The sequence below is a fragment of the Sorghum bicolor genome, chromosome 3, assembly GCF_000003195.3.
Source record: "Sorghum bicolor cultivar BTx623 chromosome 3, Sorghum_bicolor_NCBIv3, whole genome shotgun sequence".
Classification (NCBI taxonomy): domain Eukaryota; kingdom Viridiplantae; phylum Streptophyta; class Magnoliopsida; order Poales; family Poaceae; genus Sorghum; species Sorghum bicolor.
Window position 1 is genome coordinate 14062448 of NC_012872.2, and position 22413 is coordinate 14084860.

General features: G+C 43.6%; 1 protein-coding gene and 1 long non-coding RNA gene across 19 annotated transcripts; one reads left to right on the plus strand and one right to left on the minus strand.

Annotated features, from left to right (window-relative positions):
* LOC110434175 lies at nucleotides 1–1254 on the minus strand. The gene is made up of 3 exons (XR_002451651.1): nucleotides 1027–1254; nucleotides 380–479; nucleotides 1–264 (listed from the first exon to the last, which is right to left on the minus strand). It is a non-coding gene; the product is annotated as an uncharacterized LOC110434175 (long non-coding RNA).
* On the plus strand, nucleotides 2017–6645 carry LOC110433932. 18 transcript variants are annotated; one of them, XR_002451375.1, is made up of 7 exons: nucleotides 2029–2498; nucleotides 2658–2785; nucleotides 3603–3788; nucleotides 3948–4111; nucleotides 4221–4311; nucleotides 4822–6060; nucleotides 6262–6645. XR_002451375.1 is itself a non-coding variant. In XM_021457088.1 (4 exons), the coding sequence occupies exons 1-4, from the start codon at nucleotides 3755–3757 to the stop codon at nucleotides 6300–6302; spliced, it is 333 nt and encodes a 110-aa protein (XP_021312763.1). In that variant the 5' UTR covers nucleotides 2017–3754; the 3' UTR covers nucleotides 6303–6645. The 18 variants fall into 18 exon arrangements, 2 of the variants coding, with proteins under 2 accessions (XP_021312763.1, XP_021312764.1); XR_002451373.1 differs by having other exon boundaries at nucleotides 2030–2498; nucleotides 3958–4111; XR_002451365.1 differs by having other exon boundaries at nucleotides 2027–2498; nucleotides 2658–3788; nucleotides 3958–4111.

Here is a 22413-nt window from a genome sequence, read left to right on the forward strand (position 1 = left end):
CAAAAGGTACATATATCTTCATTAATAAAATGGGTGTTTTCACATCTCAGATACAATGCAGATATCACTAATTTGTGTGTTTTCACAGCTCAGATAAAATTCAAATAGTAGTTTTCATAACTCAAGCAAAAGGTAGATATCTCTTCATTAATCTAAAATAAGGTAGTTAACTAAGATAGATTACTGGCAGATAGAAGCTTTCATAACTCAGGCAAAAAGCTGATCACAGCAGCATAGAATGTACAGGGTGAGCGAACAACAATCCTGCAGAAAAGAAAAATAATTTAGGGTGAGCTCTCAGTATATGTAGCTAAAATTGAAAACTGTACAATGCACAGATCTGTCTCCTCCAAAATTAACTTCAGGAAAAGTAATATACCTAGAGAATGCACAGATTCGTCTTCACCAAAACGAAAAGTAATTCAGGATGAGTTTTCACAACTAAACTCATTCTTCACACCAAGCAGCTTTTGTCAATCCTATGTATCACCTTTTCTCGGTTAGACTTGTATGTTGTTTATTCAATTGATTGAACATAACTCAATCAAATATGCTCTTGCAAGGAGAAGTATAACACAGAGAATCAACTGATATAATGTATGAACCGTATAAGCTGTGTCTGCAACTATGCAGTACAGAGTAGCATTCGCATCTGGATGCACTGACGTTCTGTTTTGTAAAGACTTTTGGGGTGCTGTTATTCAAGCCCACAATGTAGTTAACTTGGTTCTGCTTAGTGGTCTCAAATGATATCCAAATTGGCTATGCTCAGTGGTACATACTAATGAAATCTCCAACGATACCAACATATTCAGAATCAAATTGGTTCTACTCAGTGGTCTAAAACTACAAAGCAAATTAAAGACTCTGAAATTATACTGAGCCAAATGCTACTATAAAATTACTGTGCCAAATGCTGTTATGAAATTACTGAACCAGGTACTGAAGCTGCCAGTCTGACACAATAGTTATCTGAATTCTACATGTGTTGTTCCAATAAATCTGGAATCAAAACCAGAGTCTTACCATGGAATTTGGTGGTGGTGGTCTCCGTGTGGGGGTGGAAAATTCGATCTGAGCCACCGTCTCCTTACGGTGGCCGTGGCAGCAGGTAGCACAGGCTATGATGCTGACGCGGTCGAAGTCGACGACGGTGCAGCACAAACAAGGAGCTCGGCGGCAGTGTCGCACGCGACGAAGATGGGGCAGCTGCCTGCTGCCCCCACGCCGTCACCTACCGCCGGTATGGAGGAACCCCAGTCCCACCGCTGAGTTGCACGTAAAAAGGCCGAGAGGCGGTACTGTTTCCCCGAGGTCAAGCAAGGCCCAATAGCCCATCCAACCCAAGTGCTGAAGTTGCCCCAAGCCCCCAACGCAACACCTCTCAAGCTTCGGCGTTGAGCGATGCTGAGGCCCAATCAGCCGTGCGTCTTCTGTAATTGGTAAGAAAAATGGCAACAAGAGGTATCTGTATTCTGTAATACTCCCTTCATACCTAAAAAACCTAACGTTTAGGACATGATTGTGGTAACCAACGAGTGATTAATTAGGACATGATTATAAATTTAGCAACCTATTAGAGAGTGAGAGTTGAATTTTGATTCATCGCTTGCATTGTGTATTTTTGTAGAGGTGAGAATTAGGATATGAGAACTTTAGGTCCACCCCACATGAAATTCGGACCTGGTACAAACAAAAAACTCGTCAGCAGTGTCGTGAGTGAGGATGATGATATTGGTGCAGGCGATGATGTCACAATGCAGTTGCGCTAGCTGCCCCCACGTCATTTTCCTCCACTGCGAGAGCCACTCCGCTCTGATCTTTCCACCGGTCTTTCCACCGCTGCCGCCTCAGAGCCAGGCCCCTCTAGAGATTGAGGAAAGGAGATGGCGTGAGTATGGAGGAAGGGAGAGGAGATGGCATGGAGGTGTACGCGTAGCTGGCAGTACTGGATCACACTAAATGAGGCGGAAAGTTGACCAATCTGTTTTCTCCTTACAACTAAAAAAACAAAAGTAAAATTATTTCATGGTGCGACTTTTTTCTTCGTTCCGTCGGTCCGCCCGACCCGTGCGATCCCGCGGCGCGGCTTTCCTCTCTCGGACCACGTGTGGTGGACCCAGCTCCGCACCACTCTCCCTGCGATCCAAGGTCGCGAGATCCCGCACCTGACGCCTCCCTCAATCTCGCTGCCCTCGCGCACCGCTCCCCATGTCATGGCACTCCATCGCCGTCGCCCCCTACCCCAGAGGCAGCGCCGCTGTCGATGCGACCCACAGCACCACCGATGCCGCAAAGCCACCGCTGCTTCGCCCTTGCCGGCACCAATTCACGATGCGCGCTCCACAAGGCAAACCTTAATGGCGCGTCTCTACTCCTCTCTCCCCATACGTCGCGCGGAGGGAAGAACTGAAGTAAAGAACATCCCCCTCAAACTCCAGCGTCAGTGGCGTCCAGATCGCTTCGTAACCGCCTGATTAATCCGTCCCTCCTCCAAGGTTTGTGTCTGATTGTTCTCCAGATTTCTCTCCAATTTATATTTTTTTTCTCCACATGCAATTTGCCTTTGCTATTCTTGGAGTCCGGTGGTGGTAAAAATTTTCAGCTCCTTTTTTCCCTTCTTTTTTTTCTTCCTCTGATCTGAATTGATGTCCCAGCCACGTGGCATAATCTCAATTGGGTTGGCTGGAGCACAACCAATTGGGGGTTAATTGGGATTGCTACTCCGTGGCTGCGCATCCCACGTGTTCTTGGATTAGCGAGGTGAATCGGTTGGTTTCTGCAGGTGAGGACTGAGGACTACTCACAGCTATTCGATTGGAATGGGATGGATTGGATTCGTTCCTTGCGTGTTTGATTCCACTGTCTTTTCTAGCTAGATTGTGCGGTCAAAAAAAAATGGATCTCTTGGACTTCTGGAAAACAATTTGAGCTTCTGCTCTTAGTTTCCAATTGTCTTCATACACGTTCCTCCCGTGTTGTTAGATCCTTGTCGCCCAATGTTTGAGTTACAGGCTGCAAGTGCTCATAGTTTCATAGACCACAATATAGCATGTTTTGTTTTGGAGCAGTTGTTCCGAGTGATTCTCAATCATTCGTTAGATTGTAGCAATGTACAGTGTCCCTACAGTATATAAAAACTAAATAATACTGATATTGTTATATATTGGGGACAACACTCACTGTTTGTTGATATCTATAGTCTTCTTTACCATTTGACTGGAATAGTTCAAGAAATTTACTCATTGTTATATCTGTATTTACTGCGTATTGGCATCCTGGCAAAAGAAATTTAGTTGTTAGCGTTCTCTAAGACATCATATATAGTTAAAAATTAAATGTCTATCATGCACAAGCACAATTGTCTATGCTTTTGCATTTTGACAGTTACATGTGCTTCAATTATCATTTTTTTATATTATACCTCAAAGTCTAGGTTAGTGCTATGTTTATGTCGGTGATTTTTAGTTAGGCATCTCTATCATTCATATTGGTTCTTTTCCTGTATGTTGGACTTGAAATGACAGTGGAGGTTCTAGACACACTCGGTAGTAGCATAACAGGTTTAATTTCTAGCAATGATTTTGTGTCAAGTTCTGCAGCAAAGGGAAACAAAATAGCCAAGCTGGCTTTTGAGGTGGCAAATACTATATGCTTTAATATGATGTGTTCTCTATCGGAGCCTACATAAAGCATCTGAAGGAGGGGGTGCTTTATTCAGAAGGTGTTCAACACCTTATATGGAAAGCTTTTTATGAACTGCTCAGGATGGCAGTTGCTGATAAAAGGTGTGTGCTTGTGTTCACTTCAAATCACCATGTAACCTAATTTATCCATGCTTGTGGTGTGTGTTACCTTGCTAGATATGTATTGAAAATTATATGTGCCTTTTAATCAATACCTTAATTGGTTAATTCCAACTCCCGACAATTGATCCCTAACCCTAGGTCCTCTCAGCTTCTGCTCCACTTGGCAAAGGGAGATGGAGGCACTTGAAGCCTAGGAGGGTGGTGAGGGCTGGGAACGGGCAGGTCAATGGCGAGCTGAGGCCAGCGGCCGCCACCACGTGGGACGCACAGAGGAGGCATAGGACACACACAAGGTCAGGCAGGTTAGTACGCTCTGCTGCTCAAAATGTCTAGAATCTTGGGCTAGGCAACATCAGATCAGAACAACCACTCCACCCTCAACTCCAGTTAATTCCTATTTCGAGGGGTCAGATTTGATTATGATGATCGTATACACCTTGTTGGCTCGTGAAGCAGCGGTGCAAACCCATTCATTTGCACTGCCTTGTCTTCAGTGACGTCGGTAGGTGCTCCTGCCCATCAGTTCTATGTAATACCTCTTTGTTTGATCCGTACAACGATCTACTATTTGTTCGTGAAATTGCTTTTCCAAGATGGATGTTTTTTTACTTTTAACCTGCCCACCACATGTTAGATAGAATGCCTCTAAAAGGTTATTATGTTTTAGATACTTATAATTTGTCTTATTTGGAAATCTAAGAAAGTAGGCAATCAAAAATAATTGCATTGAATTTTTTGATGAAGTATATTTGTTATAGTTCAAAGATATCAAAACTGCCTATTTATATGTAATAAATAATAGAGACACAATGCCATATTATTGATAGTTGTTTTCTCAAAGATAATATGCAAACCAATTCATCAACACATCATGGTCCCTACAAATGATAGAACTGCAGGATCTCAAATCAATTGCTTTCACTATTCTCATATTTTTCCTGTTTGTGTTTTTCGTCATGGCCACTCTACCAATCTGTCAACTTATGATTTTTTATTTAATTTATAAATCCAGTCATCGAGGCATGTTCAGGAGAGGCATGGGTAACTAATGCTATTGCTATGAGTATCATGACACATGGTTCAGCCATGACTATGAATTTCAGATAAGTAATCTGACATTTATAAATCTGAAAGTCATAGAATATCAGGTAAGTAATGTGAGCACCAGTCTAGGGGTTCCCTTCATAGGTGTGCCTCAACTCCACACTCAGTTTACAAGTTGTTCAGTTTTGCATCACGAAATATCCCACTGAGGCATATCTACAAGTGGTTCAGTTTGACTAGGCCTTGTTTAGTTCTATTTTTGAAAAAAATGACACTGTAACACTTTCGTTTGTATTTGACAAATATTGTCTAATCATAGATTAACTAGGCTCAAAAGATTCGTCTCGCAAACTATAGATAAACTGTGCAATTAGTTATTTCTTTTATCTATATTTAATACTCCATGCATCTGCCGCAAGATTCAATGTGACGGAGAATCTAAAAAATTGTGCAAATTTTTTTGAGAACTAAACAAAGCCTAAAAAACACCATCTTTTTATTCGCAATTTATTTATTTATTTTTATTCATCACTTGTTCATGTCAAATTTGCAAATTGTGGAATCAAGATTTCAGACCTACATATTTTTTGTTTCTGTACCACGCAGTCCACTGAGGACTGACTAGGACATGTTCTTTAACCAGGTGACTGAGCTCCTTAGTGTTGGATACATTAACAGTTCAGTGCAAAACTTATATTATTGCATATATAGTTTGCTAATGTTCTATTTCTTTTATTTCTATTTTTCTGCTTTTACCTATAGTAATCAGTAGTTTCTAAATATTGTGGACTGCAGTTCCGTGTTCTTATCATCGTAGCTAATAATAGGGATTTTGGTTGTAGACATTGGTGCAATTTAATTTGGTTCTGGTTGATGATCCGTGTTCAGATATATGCACACAGCAATAGACTTGAACAAGTTCTCAACTTCAGTGAGCAACAAAGGATAGTCAGTGCCAGTCATTTACTCTTATTTGATTTGGTTCAATGTTCAGACATACATATTATTGCACCTTTGGAGAATTTATTTTTGTTTTGTGATCGATGCTCAAATACATTATTTATGTCAGACAGTGATCTCATTGCTGATATGACTCTGAAAATTTTAGATCTTTCTGACAGAGTATATTGGTCTTTGGTTGAACTTCCATGTGCTTCCATGTCGCTTATTGATGCCATTTTTTCCAAGACTCAGGAGGCTTGCAGCGGTTAGTATAAGCTATATTTCCTAGGTTTGTGTTATAGTTTCTTCAGCCTTGATATGGAATGATCAGATACTCCATACATCATTTTTCCCCTGCAGTTACTTTAGGTGTAAGACTTCAGATATATGCATAGCTATCTTGTTCCACCTGTGACTGTTGTGATAAATTTTAGATGTAACAATATAGGGTATGCACTACTCACAGGTGAGATTGAACACGAAAAAGGTGCATCAAGTCATGAATAAGGAAGAAGTCATCTTAATTTGTCAGTTTTCAGATTGAGAACCAATTGTGCTCCAGAAGTGAGAGAAGAGATCTGACTAGCTGACATCCACATCAAGAGAAATAGATGAAGCAGCTCAAGCAAGAGCTAGAAAAGGAAGCTGAAGTAGCATCTTCTTCTAAATCTTATAACTTGTGAGAATGTTTTTCTGATCCCCTGATGTGGAGTTAACTCATTATATTTAATGTACCGAAAGGAGTAGTCTCAGTGTGAAGATTGAACTTGGGATGGTAGCTTTGGTCTCTATAACTTATGAAGTTTGGATATTTCCAGTGAATCAAATATGAGAATAGTTTTATGGAATATTTAAAATGTTTTTTCAATATTTATTAGGTTTCGTTACACATGATAGCTGTTTTATATATATGCAATCATCACTGATCTAGAGTTGCCGAGAAATGAATGAATAGTTCATTACAGTTTTTTTTTCCTGACAAAGGGTGCTAGAAGAACATATCTGAGACTATTGTACACGTATACATACTTTACTTGTCGCAAACACTCAGTTAAAGTTTTTAATTTCACAATATTATTATCTTATCATGCGATCTGTATGTTTTTAATATAAAAGTTTAGTTATTCCGTAGCAATTAAAAAAACAAAGCGTAGACAATTTTTGGTGCAACAAAATTTGGTTCGTCCGTCTACCTTTTCATCTTGCGAACCCGCCGCCAACAAATCGTGATTCGGAGCGGCTTCCTGGTGCGAACCAGCGAGTGGGCGTCCTTCGGCTCCCGCGCGGAGAGCATCGCGAAGAACACGCGGGCGTCCTCTGACCACGTGGGGAAGTAGAGAACCATGGCTCGTGTCGTCGTCATCACGTGCTGACGTGCATCTTGACGGTTGCGTGGCCTGCTGCGTGGGGCAATCCAGCAGTCCCTGTTGCTTGGTCATGGTCTCGGCCAGGACGGGGGAGGCCCGCCGCACCCCCGCCATGGCGGCCGTAGCCGTTCAGGTGCTCTCTTACTCGGGAGGTTTGAGAGGGATGTGCGTGCCACGTGGACGACCTCGCTGGCGGCCTAATCCATGGCTGCAGACATTTGGAGCGTGCTACCGCCGCCATCAGGAAGCATGCGTTAGCAAGCATCTGCTTCGTGGAAGTCCGTGTGGGTGCAAAACAACGTGCCCTGCTCATCATGGGACTGCCTGTGCCTAAACCTGCTCGTCGTGGTGTTGCTTGTGCCCAAGGATGACATAAGCGACACCATCAGGGTCATTGGCGACTTGGTCGTCAGGCTACTAGACTTAGGTGTAATACTGTGTGCATCAAGCTATTGCTGATCACGGTGAGTTTCACATTATGGTCCTCTTGATTGATGACTTTTCGGGATGTTTTTTCTGTTAGTTCTCATGCGATTCGGTGGTGTCTTCAGTACAGATGCTTGATGCCTTGGTTGGTTCGATTTATGGTTGCTCTCTTATGTGTGGTCGGACATATTTGATTCTGCTTGGTTGATGGGCATGAAAGAATCAAGTCATGAAGTCGGAAGCATTAGGTGTAAAAACAAAATTTGCTATAATTATTAGCATGAGAAGGTTAACAACATGAAGGTACAAATCATCTTATACTATATAAAATTGTACTTTGCACAGGTACAGTATTGAGGCAGCACTTAGTTGGTACAACTGTACAAACATGATTTTTTTTTCACCATTTGAATCCTTGATTCTGTCCAGAATGACTTATTCATGTACAAACTTTGTTTTTTAGATTAAATATCACTTTAACATCACTATTAAATTTCACAATGTTGTTATCTTATCATATGATTCGTATGTTTTTTTAATAAAAGTTTAGTTATCCCGTAGCAACACACGGGCATGCTACCTAGTATCTTCATAAAACTCTGATCACTTTCTTCATAGCTACCAGAATATCTTATAATGTAGAATAGAGAGTACGAGTTTAACCTTAAACAACTTACGAGTTAAGACAACTTAATCACTTATCTATACACTAGAGGTGCCCTAATATTTTATTTTAGAATACTGATATCCGAGAAAAACACTTATTAGGGTCTATTTAAATCCTCTTCTCTAAACTTGAGAGCTCTAACAGATTATTTAAAGTTAGCTCTAAACTTTAATCCACCTTATGTTAGAACTTTAAATCTTAAAAATGAGCTAAAATGCTCTAAAATTTTTTAGCTCCAAAGTTTAGAGGAGATGCCCTTAAACGTGGGCGAGCTTGTCTCCGCGGGACAGTTGAAATGTTGAACGCTCGTTAGAGCCTCGATGTGCCGGTTTAAACTCGGTGGCCTGGCCGGTTGGAGCTGAAGGGATTTTACATATTAGTATTATAACGGATGGCATTTATCAGAATCTCACTCTTATAATGACATTTACATCTTTAGCAGTTTTAAATTGTACGTCTTTTATTTTTACCATATTTGCCTATGTGGCACACCGGGTCGGTTGATATGCTGATGCACAGTCAGCACAGGCACGCGAAATATCTTTGCTGCCCCTGTCTTGCTCCTCTCTCTCCCTCTCTGACAGCTGGGTCCTGCAACTCCTATCACTGTCAGGTGCCTCCCACTTGTCAATCGTGTCTTCCACCTCTAGCCATGGCGCCAGTGATACTACTCACGGGGACCAAATCCAGCACCGAGCGTGGAGCACCTAACCATGCCTCCGCCCCTCGCCGGGACATGGCACGCGAGCCTCGGATTCTACCTGACAGCGCCTTGATCATCCTCGCTACAGCCATTGCGACACTGATTAGTTCAGGTAGCTACCTTTCCACCTCATCCCCTCCCACCCCACGCTCGCGCACCGTCTCCAGGTACGCCGCGTCTTCCCTGGAGCCGGTCTCCGAGTTCTACGTTGTGGCTGTGGCCGATGCCTAGGTCGTGCTAGCCGTCGGCGAACTAGCGCCGAGTTTGTCAAGGCCAAGTTTGAGGGCCAGATCCCCAAGGCACGGTCCATCCTTCCCGTGGTGCGTGCCGACTGCGTCGTTGTGGTCGCGCCACGGTATGGGGCTGACACAGTCATGCACGCCGCAAGGGTGTGCTTCGCAGAGGGCGTGCTGGAGCACGAGGTCAACGTGGGCTGCTGTTGCTCCTCAGCCAGGGGCAGCGCTAGGGAGTAGGGGAAGAAGAAACTGCGGGTCAACTGGACTACAAGCGCGCCATGCACGTGTGCCACGGCTGGAGTGGAAGACACAACTGACAAGTGGGGGCCACCTGGCAGTGACAGGAGTTGCGGGACCTAGTTGTCGGAGAGGGGGAGAGAGAGGAGCAAGACAAGGGCAAATATGGTAAAAAAACGTGTGACTTAAAATTGTTAAAAATATAAGCAACATTATAAAAGTAAGATTCAAATAAATATCATCCGTTATAATGATAAATATGTAAAATCCTCGTAGGTGAGAGAGAGACTCCATCCGTACTTTGGAGGAAGCCCTCACGGTCGTGCACTTTTGGAACTGATGAAGCCCACAAGCCCAGAGAGGCAGAGCCCAGAGCCAAAACTGAGACAGAACTCGTGAGCCTGTTACTAGTTTTCATTTGCTAACACACACTGTAGAGCAACTAGCAAGGTGCATACAGTGAATTTATTAATTCCAATATTTATCAGTTCATTCTTTCAAATATATTCATGCAAATAGGGTATACGTTCATATGAATGTTGATGATACATGCGTATATCATTAATTAATGCCCATATGTCTACAACACTACATGGTCTGTCATTGATTGTGCGAGAAACTTATACGGAGACGAGGAATCTCCATGGAATTAATTCCCCCCGGCAAAACGGGGATGGAGAAGAAATGATGCTGACGATGTTTGGGAGATGCAAAAATCCTCTCCCCTGGGGACGGGAATATAAGAACCTAATTCCTGATGAGAAGTCTTCTGTTGACATCTCTACTTGTTCGTCAGATAACCAAAATCGATGGTCTTGCGTGACAGGCAAAGACGCAAAGCTGCCAGGACGACGCAGAACCAAATAAGCACGTCCTGATTGGAGTGCACACCCATGGGTCGGACAGGATGTGGCCATCTGGGCCGCTCAAAGCACGCCAGGTCTCACGAGGAGAATGAAACAAAAGCCGCTTGGCGGCGAGCCGCGCCATTATCTGCCAACCTGGTACTCTGATCTGTGCGTGTCCGTGAGTCTGTCCGTCTGTCCGCTGCTACTGCGCGGCGGCGGTCTAGGCCAGATCCTGCACCTGACTGCCTGACCTCGAGCATGTGTGTTCGAGCTTATTATTTATCGAATAGTGTTTTTTCTCACTGTAAATCAGCGAACGGTGTGTTCAGCCGTAACTTTTCAAGCAAATGAACAGGCATGACCGAGGCGACGCGAGCACGGAGTCCATGTGCTACAAATATTGTACGTATCTCGTGCACCGCATGGGCATGGCCTGCGTCGGACGGACGGGGAACGCATGCAGAGGCATGTGGTGGCGCGCCGCGATCTCCGGCCAAGACCTCCAGGCTCCAGCACACCGCCGCGTCGTATCCGTTGGCCAGGGACGTGACCACACGACGAAGATAGTCCAGTGTCCACTGCAAGAGTTAAAAGGGAGAGTAGTGAGCTCGGAAGGACGGCAGCGCGCGCCATGTCAATGCCATGCCATGGCATGGAGGTCGATCGGGTTGTTGGGCTCCGGCCTCCGGTCCGGCCGTGGCGCCACACACCTACCTACCTACCGGTGAAAATATTCCTGGTCGACCAGGGACAGTGCCTCCCAATTTTTTACAATTTAGTTCTTTTTTGGAAAAAAATTTTTATTTGGCCCCTCTGGATACTTAAATCGAACTTTGGACCAGTTGGTCGGCGCGAGAGACCGTGGCTCCGAGGTTAGCCCACTCAGAGCCGTAGCGTGTGACGCTGAGCTCGGCGCCACAGATCTTGGCGCTGAGCTCGGCGCCACAGATCTCGGCGCTGAGCTCGGCGCCACAGATCTCGGCGCTGAGCTCGGCGCCACAGATCTTGGCGCCGAGATCTGGAATCAAAACCGTCACGCGCACTCTTTCTTCTTTCTGGCCGCCGCCACAGAGCTTCCTCTTCCACCCGACGCCGAGTCGCTGCTCGAGGACCGCCGCCAGCGCCGTAGCCCGAAGACGCGGCCCGAGGAGCGCTCCCCCACCCGACGTCCCGCTCCCCGACGTCCGCTCCCCCGCCACCGCCCTTCTTCTTCCTTTGTTGCTTACGGCGTGGAGGGCTGGCCGGTTTGATCGACGGCGAGTCCGGCGGCCGGCGGCGTGCGAGCCGACAGCGGCCGCGGTAGCCGGCCAAGTGTGCAGGTCGCCAACCCGGCGGACGTCCTGCACACTTCCCCTACGGAAGCACCTCCCCTGCGAGCAGACTCCCTTCGGCAGCAAGATTAAGGTAAAATTTGTATTCCCTTTAGTTTTTGAATATTTTTTTGTACATTAGTTAAATAATTTATGTCTCTAGTGATATAATTAGTTATGTAGATAGATAGTTTGGCAATTTAGTAATCAAGGTACTATTTATAGTAAATATAGTTAGTTAGGTAAATATAGTTATTTAGTCATATAATTAGATCAGTAAATAGTTATTTAGTGCTTTATTTATTTATGTAGATAGATAGTTAGGTAATTTATTTTTGTAGTTAGTATTTGTAGTAAATGTAACAATTTGTAGTTATCTAGCTAATTTAGTTATTTAGGTAAAGACAACGATGGTTTAATGTAGTGATAACTTTGGTGTTTTGCATGTTTTAGTTAAACCAGTTTGCAAAACCACGTAGATGGACAACGTAGTCAATCTTTTACATGGAGGAACTGTGGAGGAAGATGAGTTTTGGAATGTTAGTTTTGTTGGAATGCAAAGGGTGCCTCTCATGTTCGATGATAGGCCATTGTTTTCTGAGTTGCTTGGCAGTGCTCGTGATGAGCTTAAGTGCAATGAGGATGACATCTCAGTGGATGGGGTACTTCACTATGGTAAATCAGGTCGTATTTTTAGAAGGTTGATACCAATTGGATCAGAGGCTCAATGGGATAAGTATGTGAACACTGTGATGAAGAATGAGTTTCAATGTTTAGATTTAGTTGTTCGGAAGTTGTCCAATAATCCCACCCCTCATGTGTATCCACCTCCTACTAGACATTCACCCCCACATGGGTTGTCGCTAGACCCGGTGAATCCACCAATCATGGAGCCTCCGTTACTCAACCGCGAGTTGGACGTGGAAGATGTGGTTGTGGTGGCCGATGCTCAATCGGCACCTAACGAGCTTGGTGTATGTCCCGGTGTCCGTGTGTCATGTGGGACCGATGATGGTTTTCCTCCACCTCATGAGATCCCATTGACCCAAAACCATCCTAGTAAGTGCTTTAGTGACACTTTGGCTTTTCTTACTCGTTCTTCATTACTTTTCTTTATCTCAATGCTATGCATATTTCCGCTTTAAATGCAGGATATAATCCTGACAACGAAGGTTGTGCTCCTGACAACGAAGGTTGTGCTCCAATTAAGCTATCAACCAACATTGACCCAGGGTTTATAGCCTCTAACAGTGTGGATGTTGAAATTGTGGATGATGAGGAGCCATATGGCACAGCAAGGGCCGTTGATTCTGATGATGACCGGCCTGTTGCAGGTTTGAGCGAACAAGAAACGGAGCTCATAAGACAGTTTTGTCCTGATCGTGATCCAATGGTTCATGAATTCAGCTCGCTCAACAATTCTCACCATGCTTATGCAGAAGGAAGAGATGACGAGCTGGTAGAGGCTCCTGAGGCAGTTGACAGTGTGGAAATCCAGAAGGGCATGGTCTTCAAAGACTTGCCCAGACTAAAGAGGTGGTTACAGGAGTACTCTGTGAGACGGAAAAGACCTTTCAAGGTGAGGCACTCATATGTCGAGCGTCGTTACACGGTGGTGTGTGAAATGTCAGATTGTAATTGGAAGGTCTGCGCTCACAAACAGAAGGCAACAGGGAACTTCAAAATCACTAGAATTGTAGGTCCACACACTTGTGCCCAAATGGATCTACAACATAAGCACCGACAGTTGACCTCTACCCTCATTGCTAGCACTTTGTACACAACTTTGAAGGGTCAGCCCAACTTGAAGGTCAGGACAATTATGGACATGGCTAAGAAAATATTCCAGTATGACATAAAGTATGGTAAGGCATGGAGGGCAAAGCAACGGGCCTCGAAGATGATATATGGGGACTGGGAGGATGGTTACGAGCAGTTGCCAGCATTGTTCAATGCAATAAAAGCAGCCAATCCAGGCATGCATTATGAGTATGTCCCGAAGCCTAATGAATGGAAGGATGGGAGGCAGATATTCTTCCGAGCATTCTGGTGCTTTCCACAGTGTGTCGAGGCCTTCAGGCATTGTCGTCCAGTCTTATCCATTGATGGTACTTTTCTGCTTGGCAAGTACATGGGCACACTGTTGGTAGCCATTTCCTATGACGCAGACAACGCATTGGTTCCTTTGGCTTTCGCTCTAGTGGAGAGAGAGAACAAAGATAGCTGGGGATGGTTCATGCGGCTTGTTCGGATACATGTAATTGGCCCTCATAGGGAGGTTTGTGTCATATCTGATAGACACCAGGGCATACTTAGTGTCGTACAGGAGCAGATTCTAGGGTATGCACCTTTGCACCACCGTTGGTGCACTCGACACCTTGCTGAGAATTTGCTCCGGAAAGATGGTACGAAGGACAACTTTCCTCTATTTGAGGAGGTTGCCCGCATGCTTGAGGTACCGTTCTTCAAGGAGAAATTGGAGCAGCTAAAAACAGCAACTAACGCAGAAGGTAGGCATTGGCTAAATGGATTGATGAGAGAACCAGAGAAATGGACAAGAGCCTACGATGATGGAGGATGGAGGTATGAGTTTCAAACTAGCAACATGGCAGAGTCATTTAATAGTGTGCTGAAGGGTATACGTGCAATGCCAGTAAATGTCATTGTATCATTCACATTTTATAGGTTAGTTGCATGGTTTAACGACAGACATGTTCAGGCATTGGCACTACAGAGTAATAATCATAAATGGGCACCTAAACCTAAGAAACATTTAGATAAGGCAAAGGAAAGGGCTGCCACACATGATGTAGATTGCTGTTTCAACCACAACACTGGGAAGTACCAGATTACAGAAAGGGGTAGTACCACGTCCGATGGTGAGATCAGGCCATCAAGGAGTTATATTGTGGTACTTACTGAGTTTTCATGCAAATGTGGGAGAACCAGACAATTCCACTTTCCTTGCTCTCATTATATTGCAGCATCTCAGCATAGAAACTTCGCCTTTGAGAGCCAGATACCGCACGAGTTTAGTGTTGAAAGCCTTGTTCAGACTTGGTCTCCCTGTTTTGAGCCTTACCTAGATGAGGGTCAGTGGCCACCTTACACTGGACCAAAATACATAGCAGATCCAAGTACTCGTTGGGACAAACGTGGAAGCAGGAAGAGGACAAGGCACAAGATGGTCATGGACCAAGTTTCTGGTAGAACCAGGCGAGGGAGAGCAACTCCTTTTCTTAGTGACCGATCATGTCGACATTTAGAGTAGCCTTTTCAGTGACCGATCATGTCATCAGAAGTACGGTTTTCAATACTCGAATCTAGGGTCTCCAGTGTCCTATGACCTAGGCTTGTCATCAACATGTATGCCACAATACAATTCGTACTAAGTCTCCGAGTGCCTATATATGTGCAGTGGTGGAAGTGTTGCTACTCAACTCACACAAGAGGTTGTTAGGTGGAAGTAGAAATGTCTAGAGGGTCATCTAGAGGAAAGGGGAAGGGAAAAGCAGGGACGAAGGGAACTCCCTTTTTGTGGGAGGGTTCTCTTGGTCCTGAAGACTTTGAGGAGGCAGTTTATGATAGGTTTCCCCTAGAGAGCAAATATGATTTCACCAAAGAGGCACCACTAAGAGGATATGATGACCGCAAAGAAGAGTGGCCAAAATGCATGCATGGTGAGGATTGCTTAGTGCAAATGTACACGGAGGGGATGGATGGAGGCCGTCGTTTCTTCAAATGCCCACGAGCATGTGTAATTGATTTTACTATTTGTTGCTTCAATGGGTTACTGTTTTGTACTGCATACTTATAGGACATACTTTTTGCAGTCTTCCTTGTCCAAAGAAAATTGTGGGTTCACTAGGTGGGTTGATCCTAGACCTATTCATCCGCATGCGGAGTACATCTACTACTTGCAGGACCGTATCTTTGATTTAGAAAGGGAAGTTAGCAGCGGTTACAAGGACGACGAAGACAATGAAGATGAAGACAATAACAATGGTGTCGGTTCACACGACGAACTCTGCAATGATCCATACTGCACCTGCCCTAATCACAAAAACAAGGGCCCTCCTCCACCACCACCCCCGCCACCACCACCAACAATGGGTGGATACTTTGGAGAAGGTGCAACACAATTTGCTATGTGGCCACACTACTAGCTCAATCCGAACTCATTCACATGCCACATCCATATGTTTGTTGTTTAGTTAAATTACCTAAGGCATGTTAGGTTAGTTTAAAGAACTATGTACCCTTGTCTGGCACATATTCTTACATGCCATTTCATGTGCTTGTTATTGGTTTCAAATACCTAAGGCATGTTAGGTTTAGTCCATGAACTCTGTACCCTAGTTTGGTACATGATTTCACATGCCATCTCGTGTCTTCTATGGTGTCAATTATGTACTCAACTAGTTCGTTACATTTTATTTCTACTACTTTGATTTTGTTTCACTACGTATGCAATATTCAACTTAATATAACCACTACTAATAATAAAACCATAAACAAATATAACATGTCCACTAACACTAGAAAAATGACAGAAAATTAGTTAACACATAACATGACCTAGGTACGCCCTTACTTAAAATCCATGACATGATAACACATTGCAAAGTTCAACACAACCAAACAACTAGCATTAATGAAAATTACTGAGTGCAACGAGGCCACTTCCCCTTCCTCTGCGCATCGGGATTCTCCTCCATCGCTGCCTTTGCTCGGCGAACACGCTCAAGCTTCTTCTCCCTCTCCTCCCTTAATGTAGCTACACGTCTCCTTTCCTCCTCTTCCTTGTGCTCCTTCTGTAGAGCTTCCTCTTTGCGTCTCATCTCGAATAACTTTGCACGCTCTGCATCCCACTCCTTCAGGTTTTCTAAAAGCCGCTTGTCGGACTCCTTGATCTCAGTGTCGATCCACTGCTCAAAATCACATAGCGGTGGAGGGGTCTGCAACAAAAACATTTGTTAAAAAATAAATAATGCTACAGATGACATAAACTAAGTAATGCACAATAAATTTTTCTCACAATAAATTTATTGCGGCGTTGTTGCGGTGTAGGCTCCCATGCGAAATTGGAACACATCCAATACCTCTGCTTATAGGTTTCCTCGTCTTCAGAAATGTCTACCTTACAAGGATCACCACAAAAGCACATTGGTCTTGGAACACCGCTAGGGAGAGGCTTTAGATCGTACGGACTAGCGGTCGCCCGTCCATAGCTACAATTTAAACATTTTCAGTTGTAATACGTAAAAAAATAAAAATAATGTACCCTAAACCTATGTTCTTAATGAAAACATAATCTAAAAATGATGATTACGAGATTACCTTGGCTTCATTGCTTTACCACGCCTTGGCATCCTACCAATAGTTGGTAAATAAATGAACAATCACTTTCAAAATTAAGTAAAAAATACAAGTAATATACACGAAATCACAACATAAAAGATTAGGAGGGGAGAGATTACCTTGCTAACGAAGATCTACGGATCAAATCGATATTTTAACGGTCAAAATTAAATATTTCAAGAGATTTAGAGGTGAGGGGAGAACTAGAACCCGAGAATGAGGAGTTGAGGAGAAATGAGAGCATTCTCGGGCAGGAAAGACGGGGCTTCTGTTTAAATCAAATATCGGCGCCAAGATCTGTGGCGCCGAGCTCAGCGCCTAGATCTGTGGCGCCGAGTTCAGCGCCAAGATCTGCGGCGCTCAGCTCAACGCCACAGGCTACGGCCCCGAGTAGGCTAACCTCGGAGCCAGGGTTTCTGGCGCCGATCAACTGGGTCCAAAGTTCGATTTAAGTTTCCAGAGAGGCCAAATGAAAATTTTTTTCTAAAAAAGAGCTAAATTGTAAAAAATTGGGACAGTGCCTCTGTCATCTCGTTGGCCCTGTTCTGTTCTCTGTCACTGGCTTTTAGTCGTCTTCAACACATGGCCGATCGAACCTTGGCACAAACCGGAGGAAACGGCTTGTTGTTCTGGGCAACCACAAAACACTAGTCGTATATCGTACGCTCAGCCAGATATTTATATGTGTCGGTCGTCCAGGGAATCATCCGGTGTCATCGCTGGCAGAATGTGGACGTGCCAGTGCCCTGGCGCGCCCATGAACTGACTTGGCCGTGCCCTGGAACACAGCATGTGCGTGATCACCGTATACATACATTCCCAGATTCCCAGGAGGGCCAAAAAAAAGGTTTTTTGTGCCTGCGTGCATGGAGCCATCGATCGCCAACAGCCCATGCTCCCGGAAAACGTTGTAGGACCCTTCATCCCTCTTGTATGCGTGTTGTGGTGGCCATTGGCCAAAGAGTCTGACGAGACGACGCATCGCAACCCGGCCAGGCCTGACCGAGACACAAGTCCAGCCTCCAGGTCCAGCGGCATGTGCTGTACCTCAAGTATCTTTCATTTATACATGAATGGCGTTGGCGTGTGGTGAGCTAAGGGCCAAGAGTGATATAAGCCTGGACAAAAGGTCCAGCAAATCTGACCTCACACAACACACGCCTGATTTCCCAGAAATACGCTCGATCGGTTCTCGACAAAACTCAGTCACAGGGCAAGGGTCGGCACGAAGAATCTCAAAGTCGCCATGGCCATGGAGATGGGAGGAGGGAGTAGACCCCCCCCCCCCCCCCCCCCCCCAAGAGAAAATATTGATCCAACTGTTCTAATTCTGCATTTCAAGGACCTAGTGTGCAACCTTGATTAATGCCTGATGGATGGATGGATGGATGGATGGATGGATGGCACCAGCCACCGGGGCGAGGGGTAGCTCACCGACAGTCCGCTACGGACTCGACTGCGTGTGTGCACGCGGGCTGAAGCAACGCCCTTGTATATAAAAGGCTAAGAAAATCGCATCTTATATTACTATATGACTAATTAGAGTCTACAGACCTGAACAAAAGTTTCACGTTAAAAAGTTAATTCTAAAAATTATCACAATAGTAGACTCTTAACCACCGTTGCCATGAAAAATTTGAAAACTTCCTATGCAGATGGATCATTAGGGCCTTGTTTACTTCCTGAAAATTTTGCAAAATTTTTCACATTCCCCGTCACATCGAATCTTTAGACGCATGCATGGAGTATTAAATATAGACGAAAATAAAAACTAATTGCACAGTTTGGTCAAAATTGACGAGACAAATCTTTTGAGCCTACTTAGTCTATGATTGGACAATATTTGTCAAATACAAACGAAAATACTACAGTGTCCATTTCCCAAAAATTTTCGGAACTAAACAAGGCCTAGGTGCAAGTTAGCTCAGGGTGCAGAAGTCATGTACGTTACATTTAATTTGAGAACCAAAAAATTAGCTCATGCGTAAGTTATTATTAGTAAGATGGCCATTGCTTTGTTAAATCTATGCTTTATTTATAACTAAGTTATACATGATCCAATGAGTATAAATTTTTACTATAGTTCAAGCATATAAAAACTAGTTCACCATAAAATTTTTTACCATAATTATTGGACCATAGAAGCTGCAGCTATGAATTATTCCAATTAATTATAAAAAAAACATAGATCTAAGGGTTTTCTACGGTACACACCTATTATCTCTTAGGGAATAAGAGTTTGAATAAATCACAACTGTTGAATTTTAGAACATATTAGAAAATTAAATAACCAAATAATCAAGAAATAATATTGGCTATATCTGTACGCTGATTTCCTTGCCATATCTAATATAGGAGCATGCGCGATAGTTATGGCACGGTATGTACAAGATTCATATGTGTATTTATATGATTATCTCATGTAATAATACTACATGGTCTGGGTATTTGCAACTAATCATATACACCTTGTCACGTGTCATTAACTCACTATAGTATATTATATATAATGCAACTATATCACATATATTTTTTCATAACATGTCTTGTTAGGGTATACAAGGTTGTGATACATATATACCTGTCACGTTAGAACATGTTTTATATAAATAACTATAATGATAGGGTTTCATATATTTTTTTTGACAAACATGTAATGTACAAAATGCTTTGATTATGTTACATGCATGTTTTTTCTTGTCAATATAGGTTTAGCTTTGTTCAAATTAAGAAACGTTAAAAAGGGAGTTGCCATAGATGCCAAGACCGAATAGTACAAAATAATGCTAATCAAGTTAGTATATCATATCCAAAGATGCGAAATGTAATACCCGATTTTAAGGACAAAATCATATATGCTGAGTTTTAGAAGTCAAACCTCACATATAGCTATAAATAAAGGGTAATATCAAAAGACAATGCATAGATATATAACGTACTTAGTATAAAAGAGATAACCTTTAAAAGCAAACAGCGGATAGACAACTCCAACTTCGGGTATTAACTTCTCTCTATATGATCCAACTGACTGGTTGATCACAAGCCTAAACTCCTCCTGAAGTATGAGGGAAATAGCAAGAGTAAGTCCATGTTGAACTCAACAAGTATAGTAACTAGATTGTATAGATCCCACAATCTCATGATCAATGTGACATAAATAATGTAAAGCATTAAACAATAAACAATGAGCATATTTAACACACAAGAATCATCACTCTTAATGTAGATGTCCCCAAGGCCGCTCCTGACCGTGAGCTCGGCTAGTATACTAGTTTTAACACTCTGCAGAGGTTGCACATCTTTACCCATGAGTCATGATTTACCCTTTCGCCCGAGGTAGCTAATCTCTTAACCCCCTTCCTAGGGAGGTCGGCAGGGATCACAATGAAGTCTTTCAAAGGTTCGTCTAACAAGTTAGGGCCGCTTGGTTTCATTAGTCAGTCTGTGTGATCCACCCGCAAGAATCCACAGTCTGCTATTCTCTAATTGCGCCACACGGGTAACCGCTAACGAGCTAGAAAAGTTACTCATACTTAACTAAAGCCAGAGCCATTATAGCCCACATGGTTGCACTGTTGTCTCGGGTGATCACGTACAGACAAATCATCAAGTTGCTAAAAAGTCATTTTTATCGTTTATTACTTAACATTAATCTAGCCACAGGATCATGGTCACAGAAATAAAATCCAAATGCTATACTTGCCTTGATCCAATTGCTCTTGCTGATCCTTTTAGTCCTGCTGGTCTTACTTGTTGCCAAAGCTCTGATTTTGATCACCAAAAACTGCTCTCCGTCTAAACTCGATCATCGATCATCAACACACAAACAACCGGAGACAAACATACACGAAGCAAACAAGGCTACAATTAGAACAGTACACCAATCATATCAAAACAGTATGAAAAGATATAAAATGATTCTACGCATCGTTACAATCGCACGGACGTAAAGATCACGAAAATCGGAGCTAAAACGAGGGAGTTATGAATTTTCTAAAATTTTGGATAGAAAAGTAATTAATTAATTAAGGTCACGAAATTAAAAAGTTTCCAAATGAGTAAACAATTTTACTAACATGTTGAGCTCATGAAAACGAACCTAACGCAATTTGAATGGGTCAAATCGGAGTTAAAACGAATATTTTATGAGCTAAACAAAATCAGTGGCAAACTTGTAATTATAGAAAACGTATTTTAGTTCAAATCGGCGCAGAATACGTTTTTAAAACTGAGAAAGCGTATTATTGAAAGGGCGCTTCAGGACCGCGGGTTTATTCCTAAAAACAGCAGGGCCTCTTTAGCAAAAATGCGAATGAAAGGGTATGTTTTAATCGCGGCCGTTGATTTAAGATCGGATGGCTCAGATTTTCAGAGAGGAGAAAAGAGGGGGGCCGGCCACCAGAACATTACTCCGGCCAGCGGCGCCATTGTTGAGACTTACCGGAGCTTCACTGGATGACGTTTTCGGCTGCAGTTTGACTCGGGAATTGCACGAGAAGGGAGGGAAACTCAAGACGATCTCATCTAGGAGCTTCACGAGGCCGGGGATAGCTCGCGAATGGCGCACGTCGCGGTTCGGCGGGCGATGTCTTCCTACAAGGTTCGGCAACAGTCAGTGTGACACAGCACGCGAGAGAGAGAGAGAGAGAGAGAGAAAGGGCTCAGTGGCATCGTAGGATCGATGTGATGCTCGGCATACGGTTGTTGGCGACCCTGGTGCAACAGAGGGTGAGGGCCACGGCGGCGGGCGAGTGATGCTCCTCGGCGAGATCCAATCTTCAGCTGTAAAGGCGACTAGGGTTCCTTGATGCTTGCGGACGCAAAGGAGGGCTGCAGGGAGGAGCCACGGGCTTTATAGGAACTGGATTGTCGTGATGAGAAGGAAATCCCAGGAAATCGTATTGAGAAAAAGCCACCAACGAGCGGGCCCGGGCGGCAGTGAGAGGGGTGACAGGGCCCGCGTGCCAGTGAGGGGGAAAGGGAAGAGGGAGGGCGCGTGTGCGTGCCCACGGGGAGAAGGAACTGGGCCGCTGCATGCTAGGCCAAGGCGCGCAACTTGGGCCGGTTGCGGGAGAGAGGAAGAGTGGGCCACGAGTGGGGAAAACGGGGTGGCCTTCGGGCCAGAACAGAGGGAGGGAGTGTTTTCGTTTTTCTTTTATTTTGTTTCTTTTTATTTCAAAGTCTTTTCAGAACAGTTTAAAATAAATCAGAAAACATTTTGACTTTGATCAAAACCACACATTGAATAAAACATATGCTCCAATATGAATGCACAACCATGTTGCTAAGCCTATGATAAGTTTTATTCGAATGAAAAAATGTCATTTCTCTATATTTCATGAGCACAAAAATATGAAATCAAATTATTTTTCACCTATTTCAAAATAGGCAAATTTTTTAGGGTGTTACACGAAACAACCATATCTAGTAGATCAGCATGCATCAATTAAATCTAGAAAATAT